Raw genomic sequence first — 24,445 nt, forward strand, 5'->3', positions numbered from 1 at the left:
AGACGGCTTCAGTATTTAGTTTTGGTGACCGAGTAGATCCAGTAGTAGAAAATCCAGATTCAGATGGGTAAGTTTTGACAAATGGAAGAACACGTTTTGCTTTTTCAACGAGCGGTTAAAATTTTTTGTTTTCCAGACAGATTCACAAATGGGGGTAAGTATTGGACTCGAAAGTAGATTTTAAGGTTTCATATTCAGTTGAAGATAGACTGGTTGGCTTTGTTAAAGTTGAAAACAGTTTTGCCACCTATTAATGGTCTTGCAGTATTGAATGTATCCTTAAGCTGTTCGGATATAGTGTTCATAGGACATCTCCCAACTTCCAAAGTGTTCACATGTCTCATCAATCAATGTGCCATTTGCAAGCTACAGTTTTTTTTTTCTTTTAAAAAATCATTTAACATAGAAAAACACTCCTCCTCTTCCTTTTTCATTTGAAAGTGTGAATTTTTTCATTAGCATCGAATGTTGTGATACTCTTCCCATACAAAGAAAGACTCCTCATTCATTTAAGGAAAATATCTGATAAATACGATAGAATACATTGCCTTTTCTCATTATTGAAATTGTTGGCCAATTTGACATTGTGGTCTATCAAGAGGGATAAGAATTTAAAACGTAAATCCTGTAATTTTGAATGTGAATTTCCCTTGGGATACCACCTCACTTCTGTATAGTGAAGTGAGAATGTGCTTCACATAGTATTGTGAAGTCTTGACTTCAATAGCTTGATATAATTAATAATTTGAATAGATTTTCTGAAAGAGGCTGGCATTTGTTTCACAGCTAAAACATGTCTACAGAGAACAACGACTGCTACTGCAAAATAAAAAAAAATTGTTTTCAGTACTCATTGTTATTAATTTTTTAATTTTATTTATTCATTCTACATTTATTTTTTAATTATTAACTTTTCTCGAAGTTCAGCGTGAACCCCAGTTTGGAAAGCCCCGTTCTACGGTCTTCCTGACATATCACAATTGAAATTGATCAATTGGGCTCTAAAAAACACACTTCTTAATAAGATTTTCTCATAAATAATGTACATATTGTTTTTACTTAATTTATTTTTATCCACAACTGTACATTTATTATATACAACCAGCAGATTGAATTTCAATTTATGTTTGTGGCAATACAGGTGTTACAGAGAAAGCTCCTCATTGGCTGCTGCTCTGTATTAATAAAATGATATTAATAATTTTGTAGGTCTCTTATCTATATTCTTTTAAGTCGCTTAGTGGTAATTGTGGGGAACGGAGTAATCGTATTTGCGTGTTAGTGTGATTTTGTAATTTACTATAAACTGTAATATGTTTTGATGTATGAAAAAAAAAACAGTTGGCATGTGAAAATCTCCGTAAAGTGTGTTCTTGTTTATGTAAAAAGTAGCAGAAACAATTAGTCTTAAAATTTTGGATTGAAAACTTTTTAATCTTTGAATAATTGAATATTTGGCCGATTACTAAACTTGGCCCTGTACATCCAAATAGATTTGAGTAGGTATATATCGAAAGTTTTGATTTTAATGGTCATTTTGATTGTCGATTAAGTATGCGGATGACATAGTCCTGACTGCCAGGGGAAAATTTGAGGAAACTCTGCGATATAATCCAAGAGGGACTAAAAATCACAGAAGAATGGTGTAAAAGTTCTGGTTTAGAGATCAATCCCAACAAAGTTAGTTGTTTTTACACGGAAAAGGAAACTTGATCACATGAGGGAAATAATACTCATAACACCGTGATAGAAAAATGAAGTCAAATATCTGGGCATCACACTAGATAAAACACTAACATTTAAGAAACACATCAGCTCTACCATCATGAAGGCAACACGAGCTTTGATGGTGTGCAGAAGAATAGCAGGAAGGAACTGGGGATGCAGACCGGAAACCCTGTTATGGATGTACACCATGATAATATGACCTTTACTTACATTTGGAGCTATAGCCTGGGCAGAACAAATAACCAAAAGAAAAGAACTCACAAAAATACAGAGACATGCATGCATCTGCATAACGGGAGCAATGAGAACATGTCCTACAATTAGCATGGAAAAATACTAGGATTAATCCCCCCTACATCACATGGTAGTAAGGACAGCGCAGAAAACCATCATCAATCAACTTTATCAAAGAGAAACCTCCAACAGGAATAAAACTGAAATGGAGAGATAGCAATAAATTATGGAAAGACCATCCATGGCTCCAAGAGACGACATGAACAGGATGTTTGAATTTAACCAACAATTCTGAATAAACCTGGGTACCAAAAAAGAATGGGAAAGAGAGGGAAATAACTCCTTTAAAAATGGCACCATCCTTTGGTACACAGATAGATCTAGAACACAAGAAGGTACGGGGGCAAGAGTATTTGGACCTGGAACCAAATACTCAGAACCCATGAGAAAACACGCCAGTATCTTCCAAGCTGAGATTCATGCAATTGAAAGATGTACCCAATTCAACAAGTAAAGGGTACAAAAACAAGAATATAGCTATCATGTCAGATAACCAAGCAGCCATCAAAGCACTAAGCTCAAATACCATTAGTTCAAGGATGGTGCTAAACTGCAAAACCAAACTAAACATATTAGGTATGCAGAATAAAGTCAGTCTCTGCTGGGTCCTAGGACACATGGGAGTAGAAGGCAACGAGAAAGCGGACACCCTTGCAAGGAAAGGGGTTGCCACACCGCTGATAGGACCTGAACCCTTCTGTGGCATAGGAATCCACACTATTGACGAATATCTCAGACAGAAGGACAAAAAGAAAATGAAGGAACAATGGAATTCACTCATTGGACACAGACAATCCAAGAATCTTCTAACCAATTTTGGTAGGAAAGAAATCACAGAATGTGTCAAAGGAAGCAGGAACAGACTGCGAATCCTAACAGGACACTGCAGATTTAATGGACACTTAAAGAAAATTGGAACAATTCAAGAAGGCACATGCAGATTCTGCAAGGAGGCAGAAGAGACACCAACACATTTACTAACAAACTGCGGAGCTACATTAGCCTGCAGGAGGAAATTTTGGGATGTATAATGTGACCATAGAAGAGCTTCAACCATTGAAACCGGGCCTATTAATCAAGTTTCTTGATGAAATAGGACTCACCAATGTGCTTTAGGCAGAAAACGGGGCTACAATAGCTCTTAAAGGGCGCAGTATATTACACCCCGAATAAAGTATGTAATAATTCATTTTAAATGGTTTGTTGTTTTTTAAATCTTGTATGTGAATTCCCAGTTACTCTTTTATCAAATGCAAGTCCTAAATAGTTCACTTTAGTAATATTAGTTAAAAATTAATGGCCTTATTAATTCCTTCAATTGCCTGTTGTAAACCCCTTAAATTTAATAAATTATTCCTTTTTGTTTTTTTGCGGGAAATAACTTTTATATTTAAATGTGTAGCCGGTTTGAGGGATATAGGGCAAAATATTGTATATATGAAAATATGAAATGAAATTTGTAAAATAGAAAATTGTGTGGTGTTTCCATTCCATGACAGAAAGATGTAAGGATCAAGAGAGCCGCAGTTCGCCTCTGTAACCTCAGTCAGTAACCTAAAACAAAACCCAGCTTTGGACTCCCAAGTCAGTAAATTCGTCAACTCATCCATAAGTCCCGAGCGATGGCAACTTCTGTACTCTCAAACGTAGTCGCACTCCACAACAATCTTAAGACGGAATGGTCGAAGAAGCCGCCCAATTTGGAAAATTGTCGACAACTCTTGACCCACCTTAAAGTAAAGCTTTCAAATTAATTTCGGCCGATTGTCTATCAGGGGGACTAATTTTAAACTTTTTTTCCACCCATTGCAGATCGCCCTCACGGATTTAATGTTTCTGCCAACTTCCAGTACGAAAGCGTCCCAAAAAGAACTGATTATAGCAAGTAAGCATTATCTTTTAATCTTGTCAGTTAAAAAAAAATCTTTTTTCTTTTTCAATCGCTTGTATCAGACAGACGTGACTGTACATTTCTGCTTGGTCATTTCTAATTTTTATCTTTAAGACAAACAGAAGTCATTTCTAATTTTTATCTTTAAGACAAACAGAAGTCGATAATATCATAGATTTATCTTCTCCGGTCATCCTCACTTTCCTGCGTACTTGATACTTTTCCACCATCTTCAGCCGTCAATCTGCTTGTTTGCCTTGCAAAGTATCGCAATCTTCACATGTGTTCATTAACTCATTTAGATAAAATACATAAAAATTTAACGCACCTTTTAATGTATTTAGGTTTATTCATATTTGCGTACCAAAAATAGGTCTGGTTGTACAAATAAGACATATAAAAAGGAAATTTTTGTTCTCTAACTCTAAAAAAACCTTCTGCCCCCTTAGATTAGATTATGTAGGAGCTGGCCCCCTTACAACCTGCACACTCTGACCAGTATTGGTTTATTGTGCATCTCCATTCTTTTTTTTTTATCTATAGCTTTAAGGTTTAAGGAGTTAAGCTTAAGGCTTTTTGCCAGACCCCAAAGCTTTTTCAAGGACTCCCGGGTGTATCCTTCAGGCCCTGGCTTTTCCTCTCCCATGATTAGTAATCTCTGCCAACATAGGCCTTCGCACCCACAGAGGAAATGTTTCGCTGTTTCTTCTTCAAGGCAATATATGCGTAGGCTTGTTTCTGCCAGTCCGATTCTAAACATGCCTCTGGAGTCTGCAGTGTCCAGTCAACAGTCCAACTATTATTCTAGTCCTAGCATGTCCTATATTTAGTGCTTTTTGTCCCCTTTAATAATATAGTAATTATTTCCATCTCTGGCAACGCCTTTGCATTCCTTGGAAAATAATTATAATAAAACCCTGGGGTATTCTTTCTCATTCAAAAACAGCCATTTTCAACTCTTCTAGGGTGTTAGGACCTGGGTTCGACATTGTATTCGTAGCTTAAGTTGGTCCCAAATGTGTTTATTTGGTTCAAATCTACACTTTCAGCTAGCACCAAGTGCTTAATTCCAAGCTCATTCAAAAAGTGTTCTATCTAGCCTGGCATTATCAAGAATCTCCCACTGGCAAATGGCACTAAATGTTCTTCGATTATGTCTTTTAAGCAAGTACCTCTGTGAAGTTCTTCCTCGCACAACAACCAATTCAAAAATATAATACTTTATTTAATTTAAAGGGGGTGTCAATAGCCACAGAGGTTAGGCATTGAAATGGCGCTCATTAATGTAAGGTAAAGGTCCCAGGTCACCGGCACTCAGAGGGTTGATATGACTTTTACTGTTGCAAATCCTCTTCAAAAATAAAAAAAATATTTAAAAAATCGATATATGGAATTTTCTTGCTACTAATGCCTTGTTAAAGATATTAAAAAAATAAATAAAAATTGTTTGATGCTATTGGGCGGGCTTCCCAAACTTATAATCCGGTGGGATTTCTGGTGATTGCCCAACACTCTGGGTTGTGTTTTTATCTGTCTTGGGGAAGGTGTGAATGACATGGCACACATGCATATCCTTCAAAGTCAATCAGCCCCTTTTAGCAGTACAGAAAGAAGGTTTGAAGAAAAGTTGGGATATGCGCTGGGCTTTCATGGGGGTGACGTGCCTTGGTGAGTGGGGTATCCCCCTTTTTGGTGTAAATGAGGCATTCCCTATGACATAGCTGTCACTCATATGTCACATGGTTTATGGCTATAAAACCGATTTAAAAAAAAAAGTTAAATATATAATTTTATTCTGATCCTTGGAAATTACATGTAAAATATGAAGTATTAAGTTTGCATTTCACTTTAGGAGATATTCTTGAAATTGGTGCTCAATGGAGTATCGCAACAAAGGATATTCCTTCATTTGAAAGATACATGGCTCAACTTAAATGTTACTACTTGGATTATAGGTGGGCTAAACATTTTCAAATATTTACGTTTCTCTATGATATAATTACTTTTTGTTTTGATGGAATTTTATAGAGATGAATTGCCCGAATCTGCTTACAAGTATCAGCTTTTAGGACTAAATCTTTTACTTTTACTTTCGCAAAACCGTGTTGCTGAATTTCATACAGAACTTGAATTACTGCCGTCTGATCAGATTCAGACTAATATTTATATACGCCATCCGCTTTCCCTTGAACAATATTTAATGGAAGGAAATTATAACAAGGTAAAGGCAAAGATTCTAGTTATTAATCGTTAAAACATTGCTCATGTTTTGGTGCTTTTTTTCTCAGATATTTTTGGCAAAAGGTAATGTTCCGGCGGAAAGTTACAATTTCTTCATCGATATCCTATTGGAAACAATAAGGAATGAAATTGCCGGTTGTTTAGAGGTTGCTTATAAAAAAATATCAACACCAGATGCAACAAGAATGTTGAACTTGACCAGCCAAGCAGCTTTAAAAGAATACGCTGCAAAGGTAAAAATAAATAAACAAGGATAACCATGTAAACTAGAAATTTAAACATCCTCTGAATAACATTAAACATGTTTTTTTCTTTCAGAAAAATTGGATCCTCGGACCTGATAATTACTATTACTTCACAACCGATGATAAGAAAAAGGGTGATGACACGCTTCCTTCTAGGGAGGTGGTTACGCAGGCTTTGGAGTATGCCAGAGAGTTGGAAATGATAGTTTAAAGTCAAAATTTATTTATTATCTATTATTTTGTAAATAAACAATTTCTACATTTAATAAATAAAAGTTTGATAAAACGAAATATAATCTTTTGTAAAATTAAAAATTGTTTGAAATTAAACATTTTCAATTAACTTTCGCAATTCATCTCTTTTAATTTTGACTGTCTCTGTAGATTCGTGTTTTTGTTTTCTCCAAATTCCATGATCCAAATCCAACATCCCTCCAATAATTTCCTGTTAAAAAATTATCGTGTTAGTTTTCAATGCGGAACAAATTTACAAGTTATTTAATAGCATTACTTGGGCAAAATTTCTTGGAAAAAGCTTGTAGTCTTCGATGACGTGGGCATAACCACTCTGCATTCCAAAATCGACTGCAAAATAAGGTAGCCCTTTTGGTACAGCTTTTCTAACATCCCGTCCTGCGAGCTCGACAACTTTTTTATTATTTGACCACTCTGTTTCGCACTCCAGCATAGCTTTCTAAAAAAAGTTTGATGTTTAAGGTTTTACAGATTTACAAATCAATCCAACAAATTGTACTTTGAAGTAAATCGGCGCCACATCCCCGATCTCTTTAGGTACAGGGACACAATGTAGAAGCATATGGGGGTGTTTATGAAAATTGATGGCGTGCTCGAAAAATATTACATCATTATCATCTTTTTCGAAGAGTTTTACAAGTATCTTTCTCATTTCCTGCAATAACACAGTTTTATAATTTATTGTCTCTAAACAATCCCTCGACTAGTATTACCATAATGTCATCCCAAACATCTTCGTCAACTTGAGTGCCACATGAAACATGGAAATTGGGAACTATGAGGCAATGGTTTGTTGTCAGCGATTGGAAAGGGGGAACACATAAATGAACCTAAAACAAAAAGAACTGTTTATTAAAATTATATAGATAAGGCAAAAGTAATAACAATTAAATTTTATTACACCACGAAATGAAATTATAGCTGGGATAAGTTTTAATTAACTAGTTTATGGAAAAGTTCATATTCAACATAATACATTCATCTATAAATTTAATCCTTATTTAAATTAATTATAATTTTTATCTTGTTGAGATGAAAAAGTATGAGCAGAATTTGAACCACGATCTTCATCTCAATAAGCTGCTGCTCTTACCATTTGGGTACACATCAAATTGATCCACTTGGATTCCATGCCTTATCTCAACCTACAATATTTCGAATTTCTCCTCTTTATGCCATATTTTCAAATATCAAGAATGAATTATTTTATTTAGCAAAATAATTTCTATTGGTATCTATAGCCTTCTCCAAACACGTTAACAACGCAATTATGTCCTCGAAGAAGTCCTGGAGCTTAAAAAAAGCCCATTTTTCAGCTTTTTTTACTGTGTGAGATCTTGCATTGTCCTTGTGAAAAATTACACATTTGCTGTTGTTCCTGGTCTGGCCACGAGGTAGGAGTTAGTAGTGTGCAATGCCTGCCAAATACAAAGCATTACCTTTTGTTGGTGAACTTTGGTTTGGTGACAGCTAATGGTTTAGTTTTTAGATATTTTTCATCACATGAGAAAGCTAGTCAAAAAACATCTCTACTTTGTGCTGTGAAAGCTACAAAAGGCAATTGTTTAGACATTGAAGCTTGTTATTATCAGTCAATTTGCTCAGCATCCATGTCTTCCCAAGTTCATGCGAGCAAGGGCTGTAAATTAGGTTAGTAGCAGTGTACCCAACAATTGCCTAGGTTGTGGAAATCATAAATTCCAACAAATGCTCTAGTTGGTTAAAAATTATGCAAATCCCAAATCCTACCACCAAATCTATGAAGGCCTTGGCAAAAGGTGGGGCAAATGCGACTCCTGCGTGTGTAAACATTAGACTAAGAGAAACATCCCAAGCTAAAATGTTAGCAAACGTGCTACAGGATGAATGGTCAAGTAAGTTGCGGTTCTTAATGTTCCCCAGGAGGCAATGGGTGTCAACTCCTTGTATACTAGTCACCTTACTCATACAAACTCATGCAGATGGACCTTTAGATCTCTAGCTTCTCATGGGAACTAGATGTATGTACCATAAGAAAAAACTACTAATATAAATAAACCTCCTGTGAGGATAGTATTCCCATAGGTGAAGTGCCCCATCAACTAGAGTCATGAAGGCTAAGTTGAGGAGATAGCTAATCTCTCGGCAGATAAGGTATTTTATGCCTGACTGTCGGGAAAGGAAGACGAAGCAAGCCTTACTCAAAAAAAGAGTTGAGGACATTCTGTGATGTGGGAAAACTTCCTAAGGACATCTGTCCAACCAATGCAGTTGCCTATCGAAAGGCCTCGGTCTGAAGGTAACGCACCCAGCAAAAAAGACCCAAAGAAGCTGAAACCTATGCAGAGAGAGCAACCCTTCAGTGAGGCCCTGGCAGTATAATAGACCCCGATAGGCTGGATTCCTCCAGGATGGAATGGACAATGAGTTTTCTAATCATTGCCGGAGCACAAGATCAGTGCTGAATGGCTGCTAGAGGGTGCCCATAGAAGCATATAGACTCAGAGTGGTAGAAACAAGCCTGTGCAGATATTGCCAAAAAGAAGAAACAGGGAAAAACATATCCTTTGTTGGTGTGATGGCATATGTAAGCTGTGATTCCTACTCCTGGGTGAAGAAAAGCCCGGGCCTGAAGTATACCCACAGAAGTCCTTGAAAAAGCTTTTGTGCCTTGTAAAAATCTTTAAGCTTGACGAGGAACTCGAAACAATGTAGATGCACAATAGACCAATATTGGTCGCGGAGCGTTGCTCGTAAAGAGGCCGGCTCTTAATCTAATCTAGAGCAAATGGTTTTGTCAATTACGTTGACCACTCTGGCGAGCTTCTGACATGTTTGGTGTGAATCAAGTTCTACAGTTTCCATCAATTCATCGTCATTCAAGGCCGAAAATCTACCAGACCATGGTTTATCTTAAATCCTCTCATTCCCAGAAGCAAACTTTTTGAACCAGTTTTGAGCAGTGTGCTTATTGTTTATGTATCACTGAACACAATAAATTAAATTTAATACTTTTTCAAAATACAGTGAAAATTTAATGAGCTGTCTCAGCCGCACTAATCAGTGTAAATTGCTACAATAAGCATGCATGAAACATCAGTTTTGAAGCCATTAAAAAAATATTAAAAATATAAATAAAATTTATAGTAGTCTATGTCCAGACAGATTTTAGGAACTGACGGATTATCTATTTACGTTTAAATCGAAATTATTAATTTAACTGTATTAAAACAATAACAAATGAAAAACTTCACAATTTTTTTCTGGTTATTCGGCAATATAAAAACCCTAATCTGGCCTGTTTTTTAAAAATAGAAAATCTTCCCTATAAGAATGTATCACTGAACACAATAAATTAAATTTAATATTATAATTTTGTTTCTAATAACATACCTTACTCCTAGTTGTTACAATTATATCTTGTTGTGCATTTAATCCCATTATGCACCATCGGCATTCATCAAACGCTTTCTCTTTTTTGATTTGGTTTTGAATCGTCTGACTGATTTTCCTACTGTTATCCTTTGCAGAGTTATCAGTAGCCGCAGTTTCTTCAAATGGATCGTCCAGTGCCAAAGAACCATCTTTTCTTGACATTTCCTAAGTAGATGTAGGAATTTACTTTGTTTTACTTTTTCAAATAAACTTTTTACAGTACTCACCCTGCCCATAAGTCTTGCAAAAGTTGCATTTTGATCAGCTACAGTGTTAAACCTCTCGTTTTCAAACTAAAAAAACAAAATTGTTGAAAGATTTATTAAAATGCAATATATCAACTGCCTACCATATCTTGAAGAGAATGTTTATCATCATCCGCAAAATACCTAACCCTCTGTTTGTTCTCATGTGTTGCAACTCTTCTTTTCTTCGACCTTCCAGCTTCAGTGGGTGCAGTAAATGGTCTAGTGAATCCCCTGCTGTCGGTTTCAGTAAGAGTGACAATCTGTTTACTTCTGGAGTTATTCGATTCACTAGCAGCTCTAGCATTCTCAAGCTGTTGTTTGAGCTTAGCTGCCAAAGCCGTGTCACCCATGATCTCAGCTTTGATCATTCGGGCCCCCAATTTGTTCAGCTCGTCTTTGCTCAAAATTTTATCCTCTGGTTCATCTTGTGACGGTTCGTTTATTGGTGTTTGTCGTTCACGTTCAGGAGTCGCCCTTCGATCTCTAATGGAATAACTATGTTTATTTTCATTGAACAAATTTCAATTTTAAAATAAGAAACTTAAGCCAAATGCAAAAATAATATTCAACTAAATATTCTCAAATGCATCTGCCTTAAAGTCATAAATTAAACAAAATTATTGCTTACTTTGATGAATCTTCAGTGTTTTTATTTTCTGACGGCTTTCTCCATCCTTTTCTTGAAGAGTTTGAAGAATAACTTTGCCTATATCCTTCAGGTTGCCTATTTCTCGTATCGTCAAAATTACCATGGGATGATTTATATTGAGAATGTTCCTTCCTATCTTTTTCCTCGTCGAGATCTCTTCTACTTCTTACAAAATCCTCATCGCTGTCTTTTGGAATTCGAAATCTAGATTTGGATTCTTGTCCAAAATGTTTTCTTGATCTTCTATCGTCACTTTTGCCATCGGCACTATCGTCTCTCCTATGTCTCCTATCATCTCTTTCACCATCAGGATCATGTGGCATTTTGAATCGTTGCTTTGTTTCATTTCCATCAACAGGACTTCTGAACGAAGGTCGATGTTTATCTCTGTCTCGACTTCTATCCCTCTTGTATCTATCTTCTCTTTTAAAATCCTTATACTCTCGATGGCCAAATTTATTTCTCCTTGCTTCTTTAAGTTCAGCCTCATCTAATAATTGCTTCAGATGATCTAAACTCTAACATCAATATCATTGAAAAAATGAAATTAACATAAATTTTATATATTATGCTAAATTTTATTTATTTATATATTATTTAATATTCCTTTTACATATTAATTTTATAACATTGTAGTAAAAAAAGGCTTCTTAAATAAACTGAATAATTTATTATGTTCTAATTGTGTTTCATATTGTTTTATTGCAATTATCAGTCAAAAAGTTGTGAACTTTTAAGATGTAGAACATAGCTGAAATTTCTTTTATAACAAATGCTAAAATCTTGTTAGTATGTGGCCAATATTAAAACAATCAACAAAACAATCCCATGCCGACAGCCTTGGCTGCTATGTGACCCCCAGCCAGCCTGATTTTGAATTGTACAATTAATTTCAAAGAATTTTAGGTTGCACCAATTCCATTCAAAATTTGATAGTAAGTACCTTGGGCATTATATTTTACAATGGAAGTAAATAAATGCAAGGTGAAAAAATTGTTTAATTAAAAATTTATTTTACTCAAAAAGTCACCATTAGTTATATTTTTAATTAATTAATATCTTTATGTAAAATGATATTGAGATGAAAAAATAGTGTTGCAAGCAGGACTCGAACCCATGAAATCCACATTAGTACATTCACACGGTTACAGAGTTGGAAAAAAAAATAGGGTAGATGGTAGGGAAGGGTAGAATGATGGGCAAGACAGGAGTAAGAGGTAGATGAAAGTACGACATTCCCAACGAGACAGATATTGTGGCTGAATGGCTTTATAGAAACCATAGAAAAAAGAACATGTTGCAATTTTGCAAAAGTGAGGCCAGATTGTGAACAGAAGGGGAAGAAGAGTGGTTCGGTTTGGACGGGGACTGGGTAAGGTCTCCATTCACTACCGAGGTGTCTGTAAAAACCTCATTTCAATAGATGTCAGTGTTCAACTAGGGCTCCTAAAAGGCAAAAAAAATGAGATAACTCATCACAAGTCCCAAAAAATGGGTAAAGACGTTTTTAGACCTTGCCTTAAATTAAAACGAAAAAGCCCAGAGAAGGAATGGGGTTGAGCTATTTAAATAGGGCTCCCTTCCTGTTACTCCTTTATTTTAGGTTAAAAAAGACTTCTTAAAAATATAAAATTGTCAATTTTGAACAACAAATACTTATTTAAAGGAATGATCATTTCCAACTGCTCCGTCAACCCTCTTGTTGAAGTCTTATTGGGTGTTGGAGAGATACCACGAACTGGAGTGTCTAAGCAATGATGGCTGTTGTCTGAGTATCCAGACAAACAGGTCTGGAGAGTAAAGAAAAGGCGGATGAGGCAGCTAAGGCCTTGACATCCCCACTTCTGGACTTAACCACCACGATCCAGCCCCCGTCGACAAGTGGCCCTTGGAAAACCCGATTCATAGAAGAAGGGTCATCCTCACCCGATGATGAACAGGCCATGTTTGGTAGATACATAGACTTTTTGGCCAAAACCCTTTTTTTTGTCCAGCATGCACATGTTACTTGATGAGTCCCACCTAAGGGAATGGTGAAATTCCTTGACTCCATATAGAAACTGCATAGGAATGGTTATGCAATTCTGTAGGGGACGTGATAGATTTATTATTCCCAATTTATATATTAATATAGTTGAGAGTGAATGCATTTATTAGCATGAATGTGTAGTGTATGAGGGCTGGTAACGGAACATTGAGTACTCCATCGACCCTCAACAGGTTAGTTATGTAATATGTAAAATAGGTGTTGGAAGAATAACAAGTTCTCCACCATCCTAACTGAGGGATTGGTATGTAAATAGATAAGATGTATTTGAGTGAGTGAGGGTGTGAGTTGATTTATGAACTGACTGCACTGGGGGCATAAATGACCAAGCTGTTGTTAAGAGCCCATGAAACCCAACCCAGGGTGGATGAATCTCAAGACCTGCTGGTAAATTACAAAAGCTGGAATTCCCGGTGGACTGCGAGAAGCAATAGGTTCAACTCTGTAAGTATGATTTTTTGGAGTTCATGAGATGCGGTCTGGTGTGATGTAGGTTTATAAAAATATTTTCTTTACCATGCCAACGTTTCAATCTTTATTGAGATCATCTTCAGGGCTCAGTGTTTGTTTTCTGTGTAGATGTTTCATTACTGTGTGTCGTGTTGAGAGTGCACTCTAGGAATGACACATCTTCAAAGAAAACAAACACTTTGAGCCTTGAAGATGATCTCAATAAAGATCAAAACGTTGGCATGATAAAGAAAATGCTTTTCTAAACCTACGTCACACCAGACTGCATCTCACGATCTCCAAATAATCATTAATTAATGGTCACTAAATACCACACATTTCTGTAAGTAGTAAACGTGTGCAGATTTGGGCTAAATTAAAATACAAATTAGATATAAATGGATAAATTAGAATATAAATCTATCTAAATGTTTTACTCACACCCCATCGTTCAGCTACAACAGATTCCAAGCTTACACCCTTTTCTACTGCTTCCTCTTTTGCTCTTTGAAACGCCTTTCTGAGCCACTTAATGCCATGGTCACCAACAGTCTTAGTTAGATGACCAGATAAAGATTTATTCTCGGAAGGAAGCCCAGTTCCACCTTCTCTCCAATATGGGTTCAACTCTCGTGAGCTCTGGCCAGGCTAACAAAGTAAAAAAATAAATTTGAAACATTTACCAAAAATAAAATATTTGCGTTGCTACCTGATTCAATAGACTTTTTTCTTTAGCCTCCTGTTCTTCTTTTTCCTTTCGCTTCTTCCTGGCATCATTGGAAAAAGTAGCGACACCAAAGTCCATGTTCATCCAGTCGTCCCTTTTTTGCTCTTCCACCTTCCCTCTCATGTCTCCTTCTTGTGAAGCTGGTGTTTTTTCCACCCATTCCTCTTCGCTTTCCGAACTCTAAATAGTTACATTTTTTGACCATTTTTTTATATAAATTGTAGAGTGGATTTTGTTTTTGTATAATTACTGAAGACGAAGTGTCCCTTTTTCTCTTCTTTTCCTTTTTGTGTTTCTTTTCTTTTTTCTTATGTTTTTTCGAATGACCCATTTATAAGAACAAAAATAAAAAGCTACCGAGTGATATTTTTTGTTATTCAACAACAAACAAACTGAACAACTTTGTATTGATATTCCGTGTTACCTTCCATCATAACAATTGTTGCAGTTGAAGTTACGTACTTCTGGCTGGAGCGCCACTGGATCATGATCAACTTCTAAATACTTGCTTTTATTTAATTTAATTATTCTTTCTATTATCAAACATTAACATCACTTTTGTAACATTTCTTATCTAAACAATATTGAATAAAGGTAAAATGCACGTGCATGCATAACATGGGTGAACATGTTATGTCCTGTTACCTTAAAATAAATACTGTTGGAATTATTAGAATGCTTAATCTTTTTATTTTACAATATTTGTTTAATTAATTTACATAAATTAATAATAATCAAAATTATTTAATAAAAACCATAAATTTCTGGTAATAATATCGATTATTGATACACATTTCTTGATAGGATAGTCAGAAAAGGTTACAAACTTACAAACAATCAGTCACGTGTGCATTGTGCATGTGCAGTGCTTATCTATAGTAGAAAATTACAGTACTTTAAATAAGGTAAATTTAGATGTATATTGTATTTATTTATATCTACACTCTACTGGTTTTTGTTGAATCTTATATACCTGATTACAATAATGTTACAACGTTGAATCAAAATGATACAAATACTTCTCTGCTTAAAATTCATATAATGTTCTTGGTTTTGTACATTTAATGTATTAATATTTTCAGAAGACATGGATGAGATATCTAAAGATAAACGATTCAGGCATGTTGCCACAGATCCGCGGTTTAAAAAAGTCCCAAGGAGTGAGTACAAGGTGAAAATAGACAAAAGGTTTCAGTCTATGTTTACAGATGAGAGATTCCAACTGAAGTACTCTGTCGATAAACGGGGACGGCCGGTGAATGAAACGCAAGCTGATAACTATAAAAAGTATTACGATTTAGCCGAAGAATCAGGGTCTGAAGGCGATGATAATGAAGAAAACGGTGATCAAGCTTCGGTTGAATCGTCTCAAGAAGAATCAGATGATTCTGTTACTAAGGGAGATGAAGAAGCGAACGATTCAGACAATCAACTCGAAAGTAACTCTGAAGTTAAGAACGATGATCAATCTGAAAAACCAGAATTGACGGCAAAAAGTAAACACAAAGAAGAGAAAAAGAGACTCCACAAACTTCTTGATGAGGAACACAAATCGAGGATGAACGATACGGTCAAAGAAAGGTTACAAGACATGACAGTCGATTATGCTAGGGGAATCGGGATGCTGCAGTCTGAAAGCTCATCTGATGAACCTTCGTCTGACGGTATGCATAATTGCTTTCCTAAATTGATAATCGATTACAATTTCAGTTTGTTATAGAATCGGAAAGTGAGTTCATCGAACATGCTTGGGGCGAACTCGATAAGGACGCTGAACAAACAGACGAGGTTACAAAAAGACTTGCAGCTTGCCATATGGATTGGGATAGAATCAAAGCAAAAGATATAATGATTTTGTTTCATTCTTTCTTACCGGCTGATGGGGTTATTGAATCTGTAACTGTAAGTATAATGGTCAAATTATATATATAGTTAATTAATTGTTTTGGTCTTAAGATCTATCCATCAGAATTTGGACTAGCTAGAATGAAAGAAGAAGAATTGGAAGGGCCTAAAGAATTAGTTAAGGACAATAAATTTGAAGAGTTTGAAGAAGACTTCGATGAAAAGGTAAATTGTAACTAAAATATTAAAAAGTAAGATTTCTTCATGTGGCCTACAGGGTGACGAACCTGTAATTTGGTCGTGATGAACGCTGATCATTTTGGGCTGCCTATCCTTTCTAGTATGGTCTGTCACTGCATTGTGCCAACTTCTGTATTGGGTCTAAAGGTGACCAAAATGATCAGCAATGACTAAACTAAAAGAGAAAAGATTTATTCATTCTAATTGTAAATCGATTAATCTTATAATTTTTCAGCATTCTGAAGGGAGAACTTATCACAGGGAGAGGCTTAGGGAATATCAGCTCAAAAGGCTCAAGTACTACTATGCAGTGATAGTGTGCAATACTCCAGAAACTGCCAACAAACTCTACAAAGAGTGCGACGGCATGGAATATGAAAGCAGCGCAACCAAAATTGATTTGCGCTTTATCCCAGATGATATGACTTTTGATCAGGTAATTTTATACTTTCATTAACATTAATTATATTTAATGTCCTCGTAATTGTGTGTGAAGGAGCCGAGAGAGGTTTGCCAGCAGCTTCCAGACTTGATGAAGTACAAACCCAGACTTTTTGCAAACACTGCCCTACAACAAGGGAAAGTCGGTTTGACGTGGGATGAAACGGATCCAGACAGAATAGAGTTCAACAAGAAGGTCGTAAGTGGTGAATTAAAAGACGACGACTTGCAAGCCTACATTGCTGCATCTTCAGATAGTGATGATGGTCCGTATATTTTAATTTAAGTAATTCCAGAGCATTTTAAGATAGATTTATTGTTTTTAAAACAGGAGAACCAGAATTAGATCTAGAGGAGCAACATGACAAAGATACTCAAAATCTAGACCCGATATCAAAATACAAATCGCTTTTGGCTGACATCCAAAAAAAGGAAGATAAGAAAAATAATCGAGATGAAGAAATGGAAATTTCATGGGGAGCTGGAATGAGCAGCAAGGTGAAAATATCTGATAAAAAAGATGAAAATACTGATGATGAGGTGATTTTATTTTATTTTCTCTTGGTTGTGTAAATTAATATAATTTTTTCAACTTGACTTTTGAGGATTGCAGTGGCCAAGTGGTTAGGGCCCCAGATGCAAATTTGCCTCTGAGTTTGAATCCCAGCATAGCCATAGAATTTTAATTGTGAATTGTATGAAAAAAATATTCTAAAATGTTTTGACCCCCTCTTCTGTGATACCCAACATGTACTTGGACGTTAAACCCTCCCATTTGATAAGAATTACTTTTAAACTTAAATTTTTACAGGAATTTGGTTCATCTGATGACGAAATCATAAAACAAAAATCAATTAAAACAAAACAAAAGGGGAAGAAGAAACATATTGATGAAAATGAAGATGAAAATGATGAAAATAAGGTATGCATTACACTCATTTATAATTTTTTGAATTGAATTTATTAATTTCCTCCTCTATCTTTTAACAATATTGCCATTAGTTTTAATCTTTTACGACATTTAATCTTCACATGGACCAGGAAAACTTCTTCCGATACCTTCATATTAACTATGGGCAAGGACATTTTTTTAAATATAGCATTTATTTAATTTTTATTGAAGAAAATGACATTCAGATATAAATTTCTGTTCAATTATTGGAGAAAGAAATTCACTACTATCCAATATCATGCAATTAGACAGCAGGACTCTCAATGAATCTATATGGCATGGTTTAAAAATATCAAAAGTGGCGATATATGACTGCTAAGAAACATAATATTGCTGGACTTGCTAATTCGTACTCCTACCTCTTCCGGACGTTTTTTTTTCACTGTTCCACAATTTTTTCTTTTCTTTCTATACTGCCAAAAGTCAATGGAAATAGAAGTGTGATAGGATTACACTAGTTTGTGTCTTCAGTGATGCATGAAAATGTAAATTTTTCTTCCAAAAGAGGATCGAAAAGAGCTTCCTCTTCCTACTCCATTAAGGAAAAGTTTTTGAAAACAGCAGACCTGATTAATACCTTTTACTTGCCTCAATACTCTAATTAAAATATATTGTTAAGTATTGACATTTTTTTAGGCGGAACTTGAGTTGCTGCTAGCAGGTGATGAACCTGAAGAAATGGGAAAAGCACACTTCAATCTCAAAGATATTCAGAAAAAAGAGAGGATGGAAGGAAAGAAAAAGAAGTGGCAGAAAAAGCAAAACAAAGGAATGGAAGACGGGGAGGACAATTTCAAAGTGAGTATGATAAACGATCGTCTGGACTTTGTAATATATATATTATACTCTGTTATTATTTCTATTATTGCCAATGTTTAATATTTCAATGTTTTCTTTCCTGAAATTATTGTCATAAAATGGACTATTGCACATAAATAAATGGTTTCTGCTTTTTCAAGGTGGACCTTGCAGACAATAGATTTTCCGCTCTTTACACTTCGCATCATTTCAACATAGATCCGGCAGATCCTCATTTTAAGAAAACCAAAGGCATGACGGAATTTATTGCTGAGAAGCAAAAGAGGAGAAAACTCAACCCTTCAGATGTATGTATTGTTTATACTCATGACGGTATAAGAATATAAAATTTATCGTGTTTTTTAGGTTCAAACTGTTAAGGATAATAGTGACGAACAGCTGAACCCCGAATTGTCAAGTTTGATAAAATCCATCAAACAAAAAAGTAAACCAATTGGATGAAGTTGTTACTTTAAAATACTGTAAATATTACATTGTAAATAGCATTTTAAACTTAATACATATTTTACATACATTAATTTTGTTTGAATAAATGCCCTATTACCCTTATAGAAACAAAAATTAACCAAATCTTTGATGAAAACTTTTTATTAATATACAGACGTATATATAATTATTATTTACACATAACGTTGTTACATATAAATATCTTCAATATGCACACAATTTTTTTTTGTTTTTACCAAAAAAAAAAAATTCATTATTCATTTACTTATCCCATATGTACATTTCAACAAAATTACACGATAATTTCATTGGGACAAATCTTTTTAAGGTTACAAACTTTAGCAGAACAATCACATCTGGGTTGTCTGTCATCATGTAAAGGATGTATTTGTATTGTAGTATCACAGAAACAATTAATTTTTTGTTCTATATTGTAAATAAAATAAAATTTTGAGTTAAAAATTTAATAATGAATGTATCGAAATGTACATTTTTGTTTCATTAATGCACTTGATTTTCTATTAAAAGCACTTACAATTATATCCGAATTTTGTGTAAAAATTTAGGCGATACATTTTCCTTATGAAATGGCAATTTTTTTCAGTCTATCCACTGAATTTTAAAAAAATTTAAAACTGAAAACTGATTTCATTTATTTTGTTAACTTAAAAGATTTGCTGAGAGAAAAACTAGATATATACAAATTTAATAGAACATCAAACATTACACAGATGGTTTGTTATTCTTGTTATTTCAGTGGTGCAGGTGGTTCAGTTACCCGGTGTTAAAATGTAAGTTCAATTCAAAAATAACATTGGAAAAAAATAAACTTGCACAATAAATAAGAGGTATAATAAATATCTCGCTTGTTCCGATCTATATGAGTTTCATAGACACTTTTTTTTTTCTTTTTGTAATTTTTTTACTTTATTTCTGGTTTATTGGCACATAAACTGTGTTTTCATCTGAGCCAGAGTTTTAATCTTAGAGCGTCGACACCGTTTAAATAATAACGAAACAGTCTTTTATCCCTCACAAAACCGAGATTTTCATAGAGCCTCAAGGCCGGTTTATTTGTGATCTCTGTCTCTAGAACAACCTGAAACAAAATATAAACATTTTATAAATTTGAAAACAGCTTAGGACAAGCGAATTTACCTCATCTGCTCCGTCGGCGACCATTGCACGAATTGCTTTTAACACAAGATTAGAACCTGAAAGCAAAAAAATACAAATGATAAACACTGCCTGCTTTAAAAAAAAATAATAATAATAACGAACAAACCTATTTTTCGTTTCCTATATTTTTCATCTACAGCAAGCATAGCAATGTACCCTCTTTTGTATACTTTCCTATGTACATCCAATTTACACACAATGGCTCCAACACATGTATCTTTATCCATTGCCTAAAAACAATTCAATTATTTTTATAAAAGTACAATTAAGTTTTGGTCTAGTTTATCTGCCTGTATACAGGTTAAATTAGGTTATTGCATTTTTATTTTAAAACAGCAGAGGCCACAACCCGCAGAGTGCTGGTGGTGTTTGATAAAAAGTTTATTTGGTTTGAATCTCAGCAGCTTAAAATACAATTCTTTCCACCACTCTGACCTAAACAGGCCTACTGTGGAACCCCTACTGCTTATAGCCATAAATAGGAAAGCGCGCTATTCCTTATAAAACTGAGCATTTTCCTTGGTGCCTCTTCTACTTCTGGGTATGAGATATGTCTTACCAAAGTGGGTGTACCATAAACAAGCTAATGCTTTAAATTCTGGTTCCTCCTGACATCGGTATGTTCTGTCTCTACTTTGCCCTTCTTATTTAAGTGGTAGTTAAGAGGGCAGTGGCTGGTATAGAAGCCTGTAATTCTCCTCAAATCCTGTCTGATGAGAGTTCTTTCACTTTCACTTTTGAAATATTTTTTAATCTCTTAGCTTGCCTCATACCTGAAGCGTTTGTCCAGTGTTTGATTTTTCTTTCTCAATCAATTTTTCCGGCCTTCCAACTTAAGCAAACACTCTGGAGTACTTAGTTGTGGCTCTTGTTCCATGGATGAGAGGGTTGCGCCGTATTTGACTAGTTGTTCAGCCTGTTCATTTCTTTCTTTGCCTTCATGTCCGGGAATACACTTAAGGTAAACTTGTATTACTTTCCCAGAGTCATTAGGCAATTTAGGCATTCACCAAGCACTCCATAAAAAGAGCTTTGCATTTGTGGACCTTTGAAACTGTTCCTCATCCGCACGGTTCCTGAGCCACCACTACAACCATACTCTCAATTTTGTATTAAGGGATAAAGCCAGAACTTCTTTTTTTTCTGCTGACTTAAATATACACAAGAAAAAATATAATTTGAATTTCAATATGCTTGAACAAAACCTCAAAATGTGGATGTTGGCTTATGAATTTCACAGAAAATATATGGTATATGAAACAGTATGTTGGTTCTGTCGTATTCAAACCAGGGACCTTTCTAGCTGTTGTTTGTCAGTCAGTCACAGAACTGTTTTATATATATATAGATAAGAGGGATGGAATTTTAAAAAAAAAAAAAAAAAAAAAAAAAAAAAAAAAAAAAAAAAAAAAATCATAGCGGCTATCCATGTCGTAGGAATGCACTGTTGAAATTTCAGTCCTTCCGATCCAGGGGTTTGGTCTGTGCGTTGTCAGCCAGCCACATAACTGTTTTATATAAATAGATTGGGATGGAATTTAAAAAAATCCTTTCTTAGCACCTATCCATGTCACTATAGGAATGCACTGTTGAAATTTCAGCCCATTAAAAATCCAGCAGTTTGGTTCGTGCGCTCTCAGCCAGTCAACCACGGAACTGTTTTATATATATAGATAAGGATGAAATTTCAAAAAAATCTTTTATTAGCGGCTATCCATGTCATTAAGGAATGCACTGTTGAAATTTCAGTCCTTCAGATCCAGCGAATAAGTCTGTGCGTTGTCAGCCAATCACGGAACTGTTTTATATACATAGATTGGGATGGAATTTCAAAAAATCTTTTCTTACTGGCTAACCATGACATTGTAGGAATGCACTGGTTTGATCTGTGAGTTGTCTGTCAGTCAACCACATAACTGTTATGTATATCGATATGTAAAAAATGTAGAACGCACTGATTTTTTGTTTGTTTGCTACAGAATGTATATGGAAAGATTGTACTCGAGAGTTTCATGTAAAAGATGGTGTTTTTCAGCAGATTTGTACTAAATATCTTCACTCATGTTACAACTGAAAAGAACGTATTTATTGAAAAGTGTTAATACTTACTAGAAAACACAACTGGGGCCAATTGTGAATAAAATATCGGTATGTGTAAATAGAGTAAGGCTCTGACAAATCTCTCTGTATGAGTCTCATGATATCCGGCATTTGAAGTTCAGACTGGTACGAGACGTACTCGACTTCGGGCTGTGCCGTTTGGTCCTGGTCTTGCTGTTGCTGACTTGAAGAAGGCTCTTCTCTCGTGTCGTCTTCCGTCTCTTCATCGTTGACACCGTTGTCTACAATAAATTCATTTCCACCTCCGATGTCATTTAATGACGGATTAGATTTGTTATTTTCACTAGACACAAGAGTCGATTCTTTTAAAGATTCACTAGCGTTCACACAAGTTTGACAATGACTAGAAACTAAATCCTTCAAATCTTTTAAACTAATTTTTTTCTCGAGTGTACAACATTTAATGTTTTCTCCACGTCCGTTTTCGCATTCGACGCCGTTCAATATGATATTGGGGCCGTTCAGGCTGATGGTGTCGCAGCCGAGCAGTTCGGGACGTTCGTACAGCAAATTGTCTTTGATCGTCGTCAAATTGCAGTTGGTATCCTCTTCGATCTCCTTTCCCTTATCTTGCACGCACGTTTTGGACGTATCGACGTTCACTATTTTCGTTTGATTTTCGATTTTTTTCCCTTGTCCTTTTTCCATAGTACGGCACTAAAACGACACATAAACACCAAACCCGGGCCTGGACTTTTATCTCCGAACGGAACAACGATCTCCCTCAATTTTTACAATATTTACATCTTTTAAAACTCTTCACCTATTAAATTGTGATTGAACATTAACTTCAGACTCCTCAAAGCCATATTGGATTTGGAGTTTTTTCTCGTCGCTGCTAACCCAATCGGACGAACTGATATCGAGCCGCTTTCAAAACTTCGTCACTGAAGTTCAAACTCCTTCTTCACACGCTTGTCATCCTCTCAAGAGGTGACTCTTCTCGACCAAAAACTCTTCAAAGAGAAAAATGTCACTGGACACCTTGTCTTTTTTTAAAATTTCTTATCGTTCAAATAAAACCACATACTTATTACAAAAAAAAACTGCATTGACAAAATTAACGATTTTATGAAATATTTATGTAGTGTGCCGACCAACCAGTTGAGTATTTATTTAAAAATAGATATATATATATAAATTTGGATTTTTTTCACAAAGCAACATACATTGAAAGCCAGTGAATAAAAACTTAATACAAAAAATGGTCATCTATCATGTACGATCGGAATATTCAAACCATCTGCAAAAGGGGGTACACTTCAAGCTATGATGGAACAGAACATTGATGGATAGTAAAAGAGGATAGCCCTAGTACAGACCTGTGTGGTACTCCTTGTTCAATGATTTTATTTTTTCTTAAAGTGGTATCTTTATAAGATTAGAACTAATGTAAGGAGACCCCTCGATATAGAAATCATCTAGTTTTAGGACTAATATTTGATGATCTACTTTAACAAATACCTTGGTTATAACTTATATCACAAAATATGCTATCATCCTGGCATTATTAATGTCTTGATTTACCAGAAGCATGAAAAAAAAGTGAATTCTCAGTACTTTTTTCCTTATAATCCGAATTACTTACAATCAGCCAATTAATTAAGGTTTTAAGTTGAGATAAAAAAGTCAGTGTCACGAGCGGGAGTCGAACTCACGACCTTTGGCTTGATACACCGCTACTCCACCACTTGAGCTATCATGACTTCAAGCTCAAGTGGTAGAGTAGCGGCGTATCAAGCCAAAGGTTGTGGGTTTGAATCCCGCTCGTGACACTGACTTTTTTATCTCAACTTAAAACCTTAATTAATTGGTCAAACGGACCACGAAAAATAGTGAATTACTTACAATGTATACTATTTCTTAACAGAAAATTAATAAGCCTGTTTTTAATCAACTTTTCAAAGATTTTTGTGACTATAGACCAGAGGACATGACTCAAAATATATTTACCACTTACCATTTTAAAAATTTAGATGTAAAATATTGTTGTTTTAGCATATTGCTCTTTATCAATTTTTGTAAGAGTATTAAGATCATTGTCCCAAATGATAAAATGATGTCAGTATATATTTTCATGTAAATACAGTTTGTTTTTGGTGTGCTCTGCAACAGGCGTAATGTTAAAATCCCACTCTTACAAAATCCTGCAAATTTGGTCACGTTAAAACACTGTTACCTGTAAATTAAATTTTTTAATTACCAATTGATA

The 24,445-nt window shown here is 35.0% G+C and overlaps 4 protein-coding genes across 4 annotated transcripts; 2 read left to right on the top strand and 2 right to left on the bottom strand.

Annotated features, from left to right (window-relative positions):
• The first annotated feature begins 3,414 nt into the window (after positions 1–3,414).
• Positions 3,415–6,692, top strand: LOC106670176 (26S proteasome non-ATPase regulatory subunit 8). The gene is made up of 6 exons (XM_014400266.2): positions 3,415–3,758; positions 3,835–3,907; positions 5,766–5,868; positions 5,942–6,134; positions 6,202–6,387; positions 6,473–6,692. The coding sequence occupies exons 1-6, from the start codon at positions 3,645–3,647 to the stop codon at positions 6,608–6,610; spliced, it is 807 nt and encodes a 268-aa protein (XP_014255752.1). The 5' UTR covers positions 3,415–3,644; the 3' UTR covers positions 6,611–6,692.
• A 32-nt stretch (positions 6,693–6,724) lies between these two features.
• On the bottom strand, positions 6,725–14,665 carry LOC106670172 (CWF19-like protein 2). Its single transcript, XM_014400258.2, has 11 exons — positions 14,440–14,665; positions 14,172–14,369; positions 13,904–14,110; positions 10,945–11,483; positions 10,418–10,799; positions 10,296–10,361; positions 10,027–10,233; positions 7,368–7,484; positions 7,154–7,309; positions 6,911–7,093; positions 6,725–6,844 (listed from the first exon to the last, which is right to left on the bottom strand). Exons 1-11 carry the CDS (start codon positions 14,518–14,520, stop codon positions 6,725–6,727), a joined length of 2,256 nt encoding a protein of 751 aa, XP_014255744.1. The 5' UTR covers positions 14,521–14,665.
• A 317-nt stretch (positions 14,666–14,982) lies between these two features.
• On the top strand, positions 14,983–19,004 carry LOC106670173 (ESF1 homolog). The gene is made up of 11 exons (XM_024229412.1): positions 14,983–15,094; positions 15,272–15,853; positions 15,910–16,091; positions 16,146–16,259; positions 16,510–16,710; positions 16,771–16,981; positions 17,047–17,255; positions 17,527–17,637; positions 18,304–18,465; positions 18,627–18,773; positions 18,832–19,004. Exons 2-11 carry the CDS (start codon positions 15,277–15,279, stop codon positions 18,925–18,927), a joined length of 2,010 nt encoding a protein of 669 aa, XP_024085180.1. The 5' UTR covers positions 14,983–15,094; positions 15,272–15,276; the 3' UTR covers positions 18,928–19,004.
• Positions 19,005–19,468: 464 nt separating this feature from the next.
• LOC106670175 (N-alpha-acetyltransferase 30) lies at positions 19,469–23,060 on the bottom strand. Its single transcript, XM_014400265.2, has 4 exons — positions 22,222–23,060; positions 20,219–20,342; positions 20,092–20,147; positions 19,469–20,032 (listed from the first exon to the last, which is right to left on the bottom strand). Exons 1-4 carry the CDS (start codon positions 22,879–22,881, stop codon positions 19,895–19,897), a joined length of 978 nt encoding a protein of 325 aa, XP_014255751.1. The 5' UTR covers positions 22,882–23,060; the 3' UTR covers positions 19,469–19,894.
• Positions 23,061–24,445: the final 1,385 nt, after the last annotated feature.

This window comes from Cimex lectularius, unplaced genomic scaffold, assembly GCF_000648675.2.
Source record: "Cimex lectularius strain Harlan isolate CLEC.00 unplaced genomic scaffold, Clec_2.1 scaffold405, whole genome shotgun sequence".
NCBI classification, from domain to species: Eukaryota; Metazoa; Arthropoda; class Insecta; order Hemiptera; family Cimicidae; genus Cimex; species Cimex lectularius.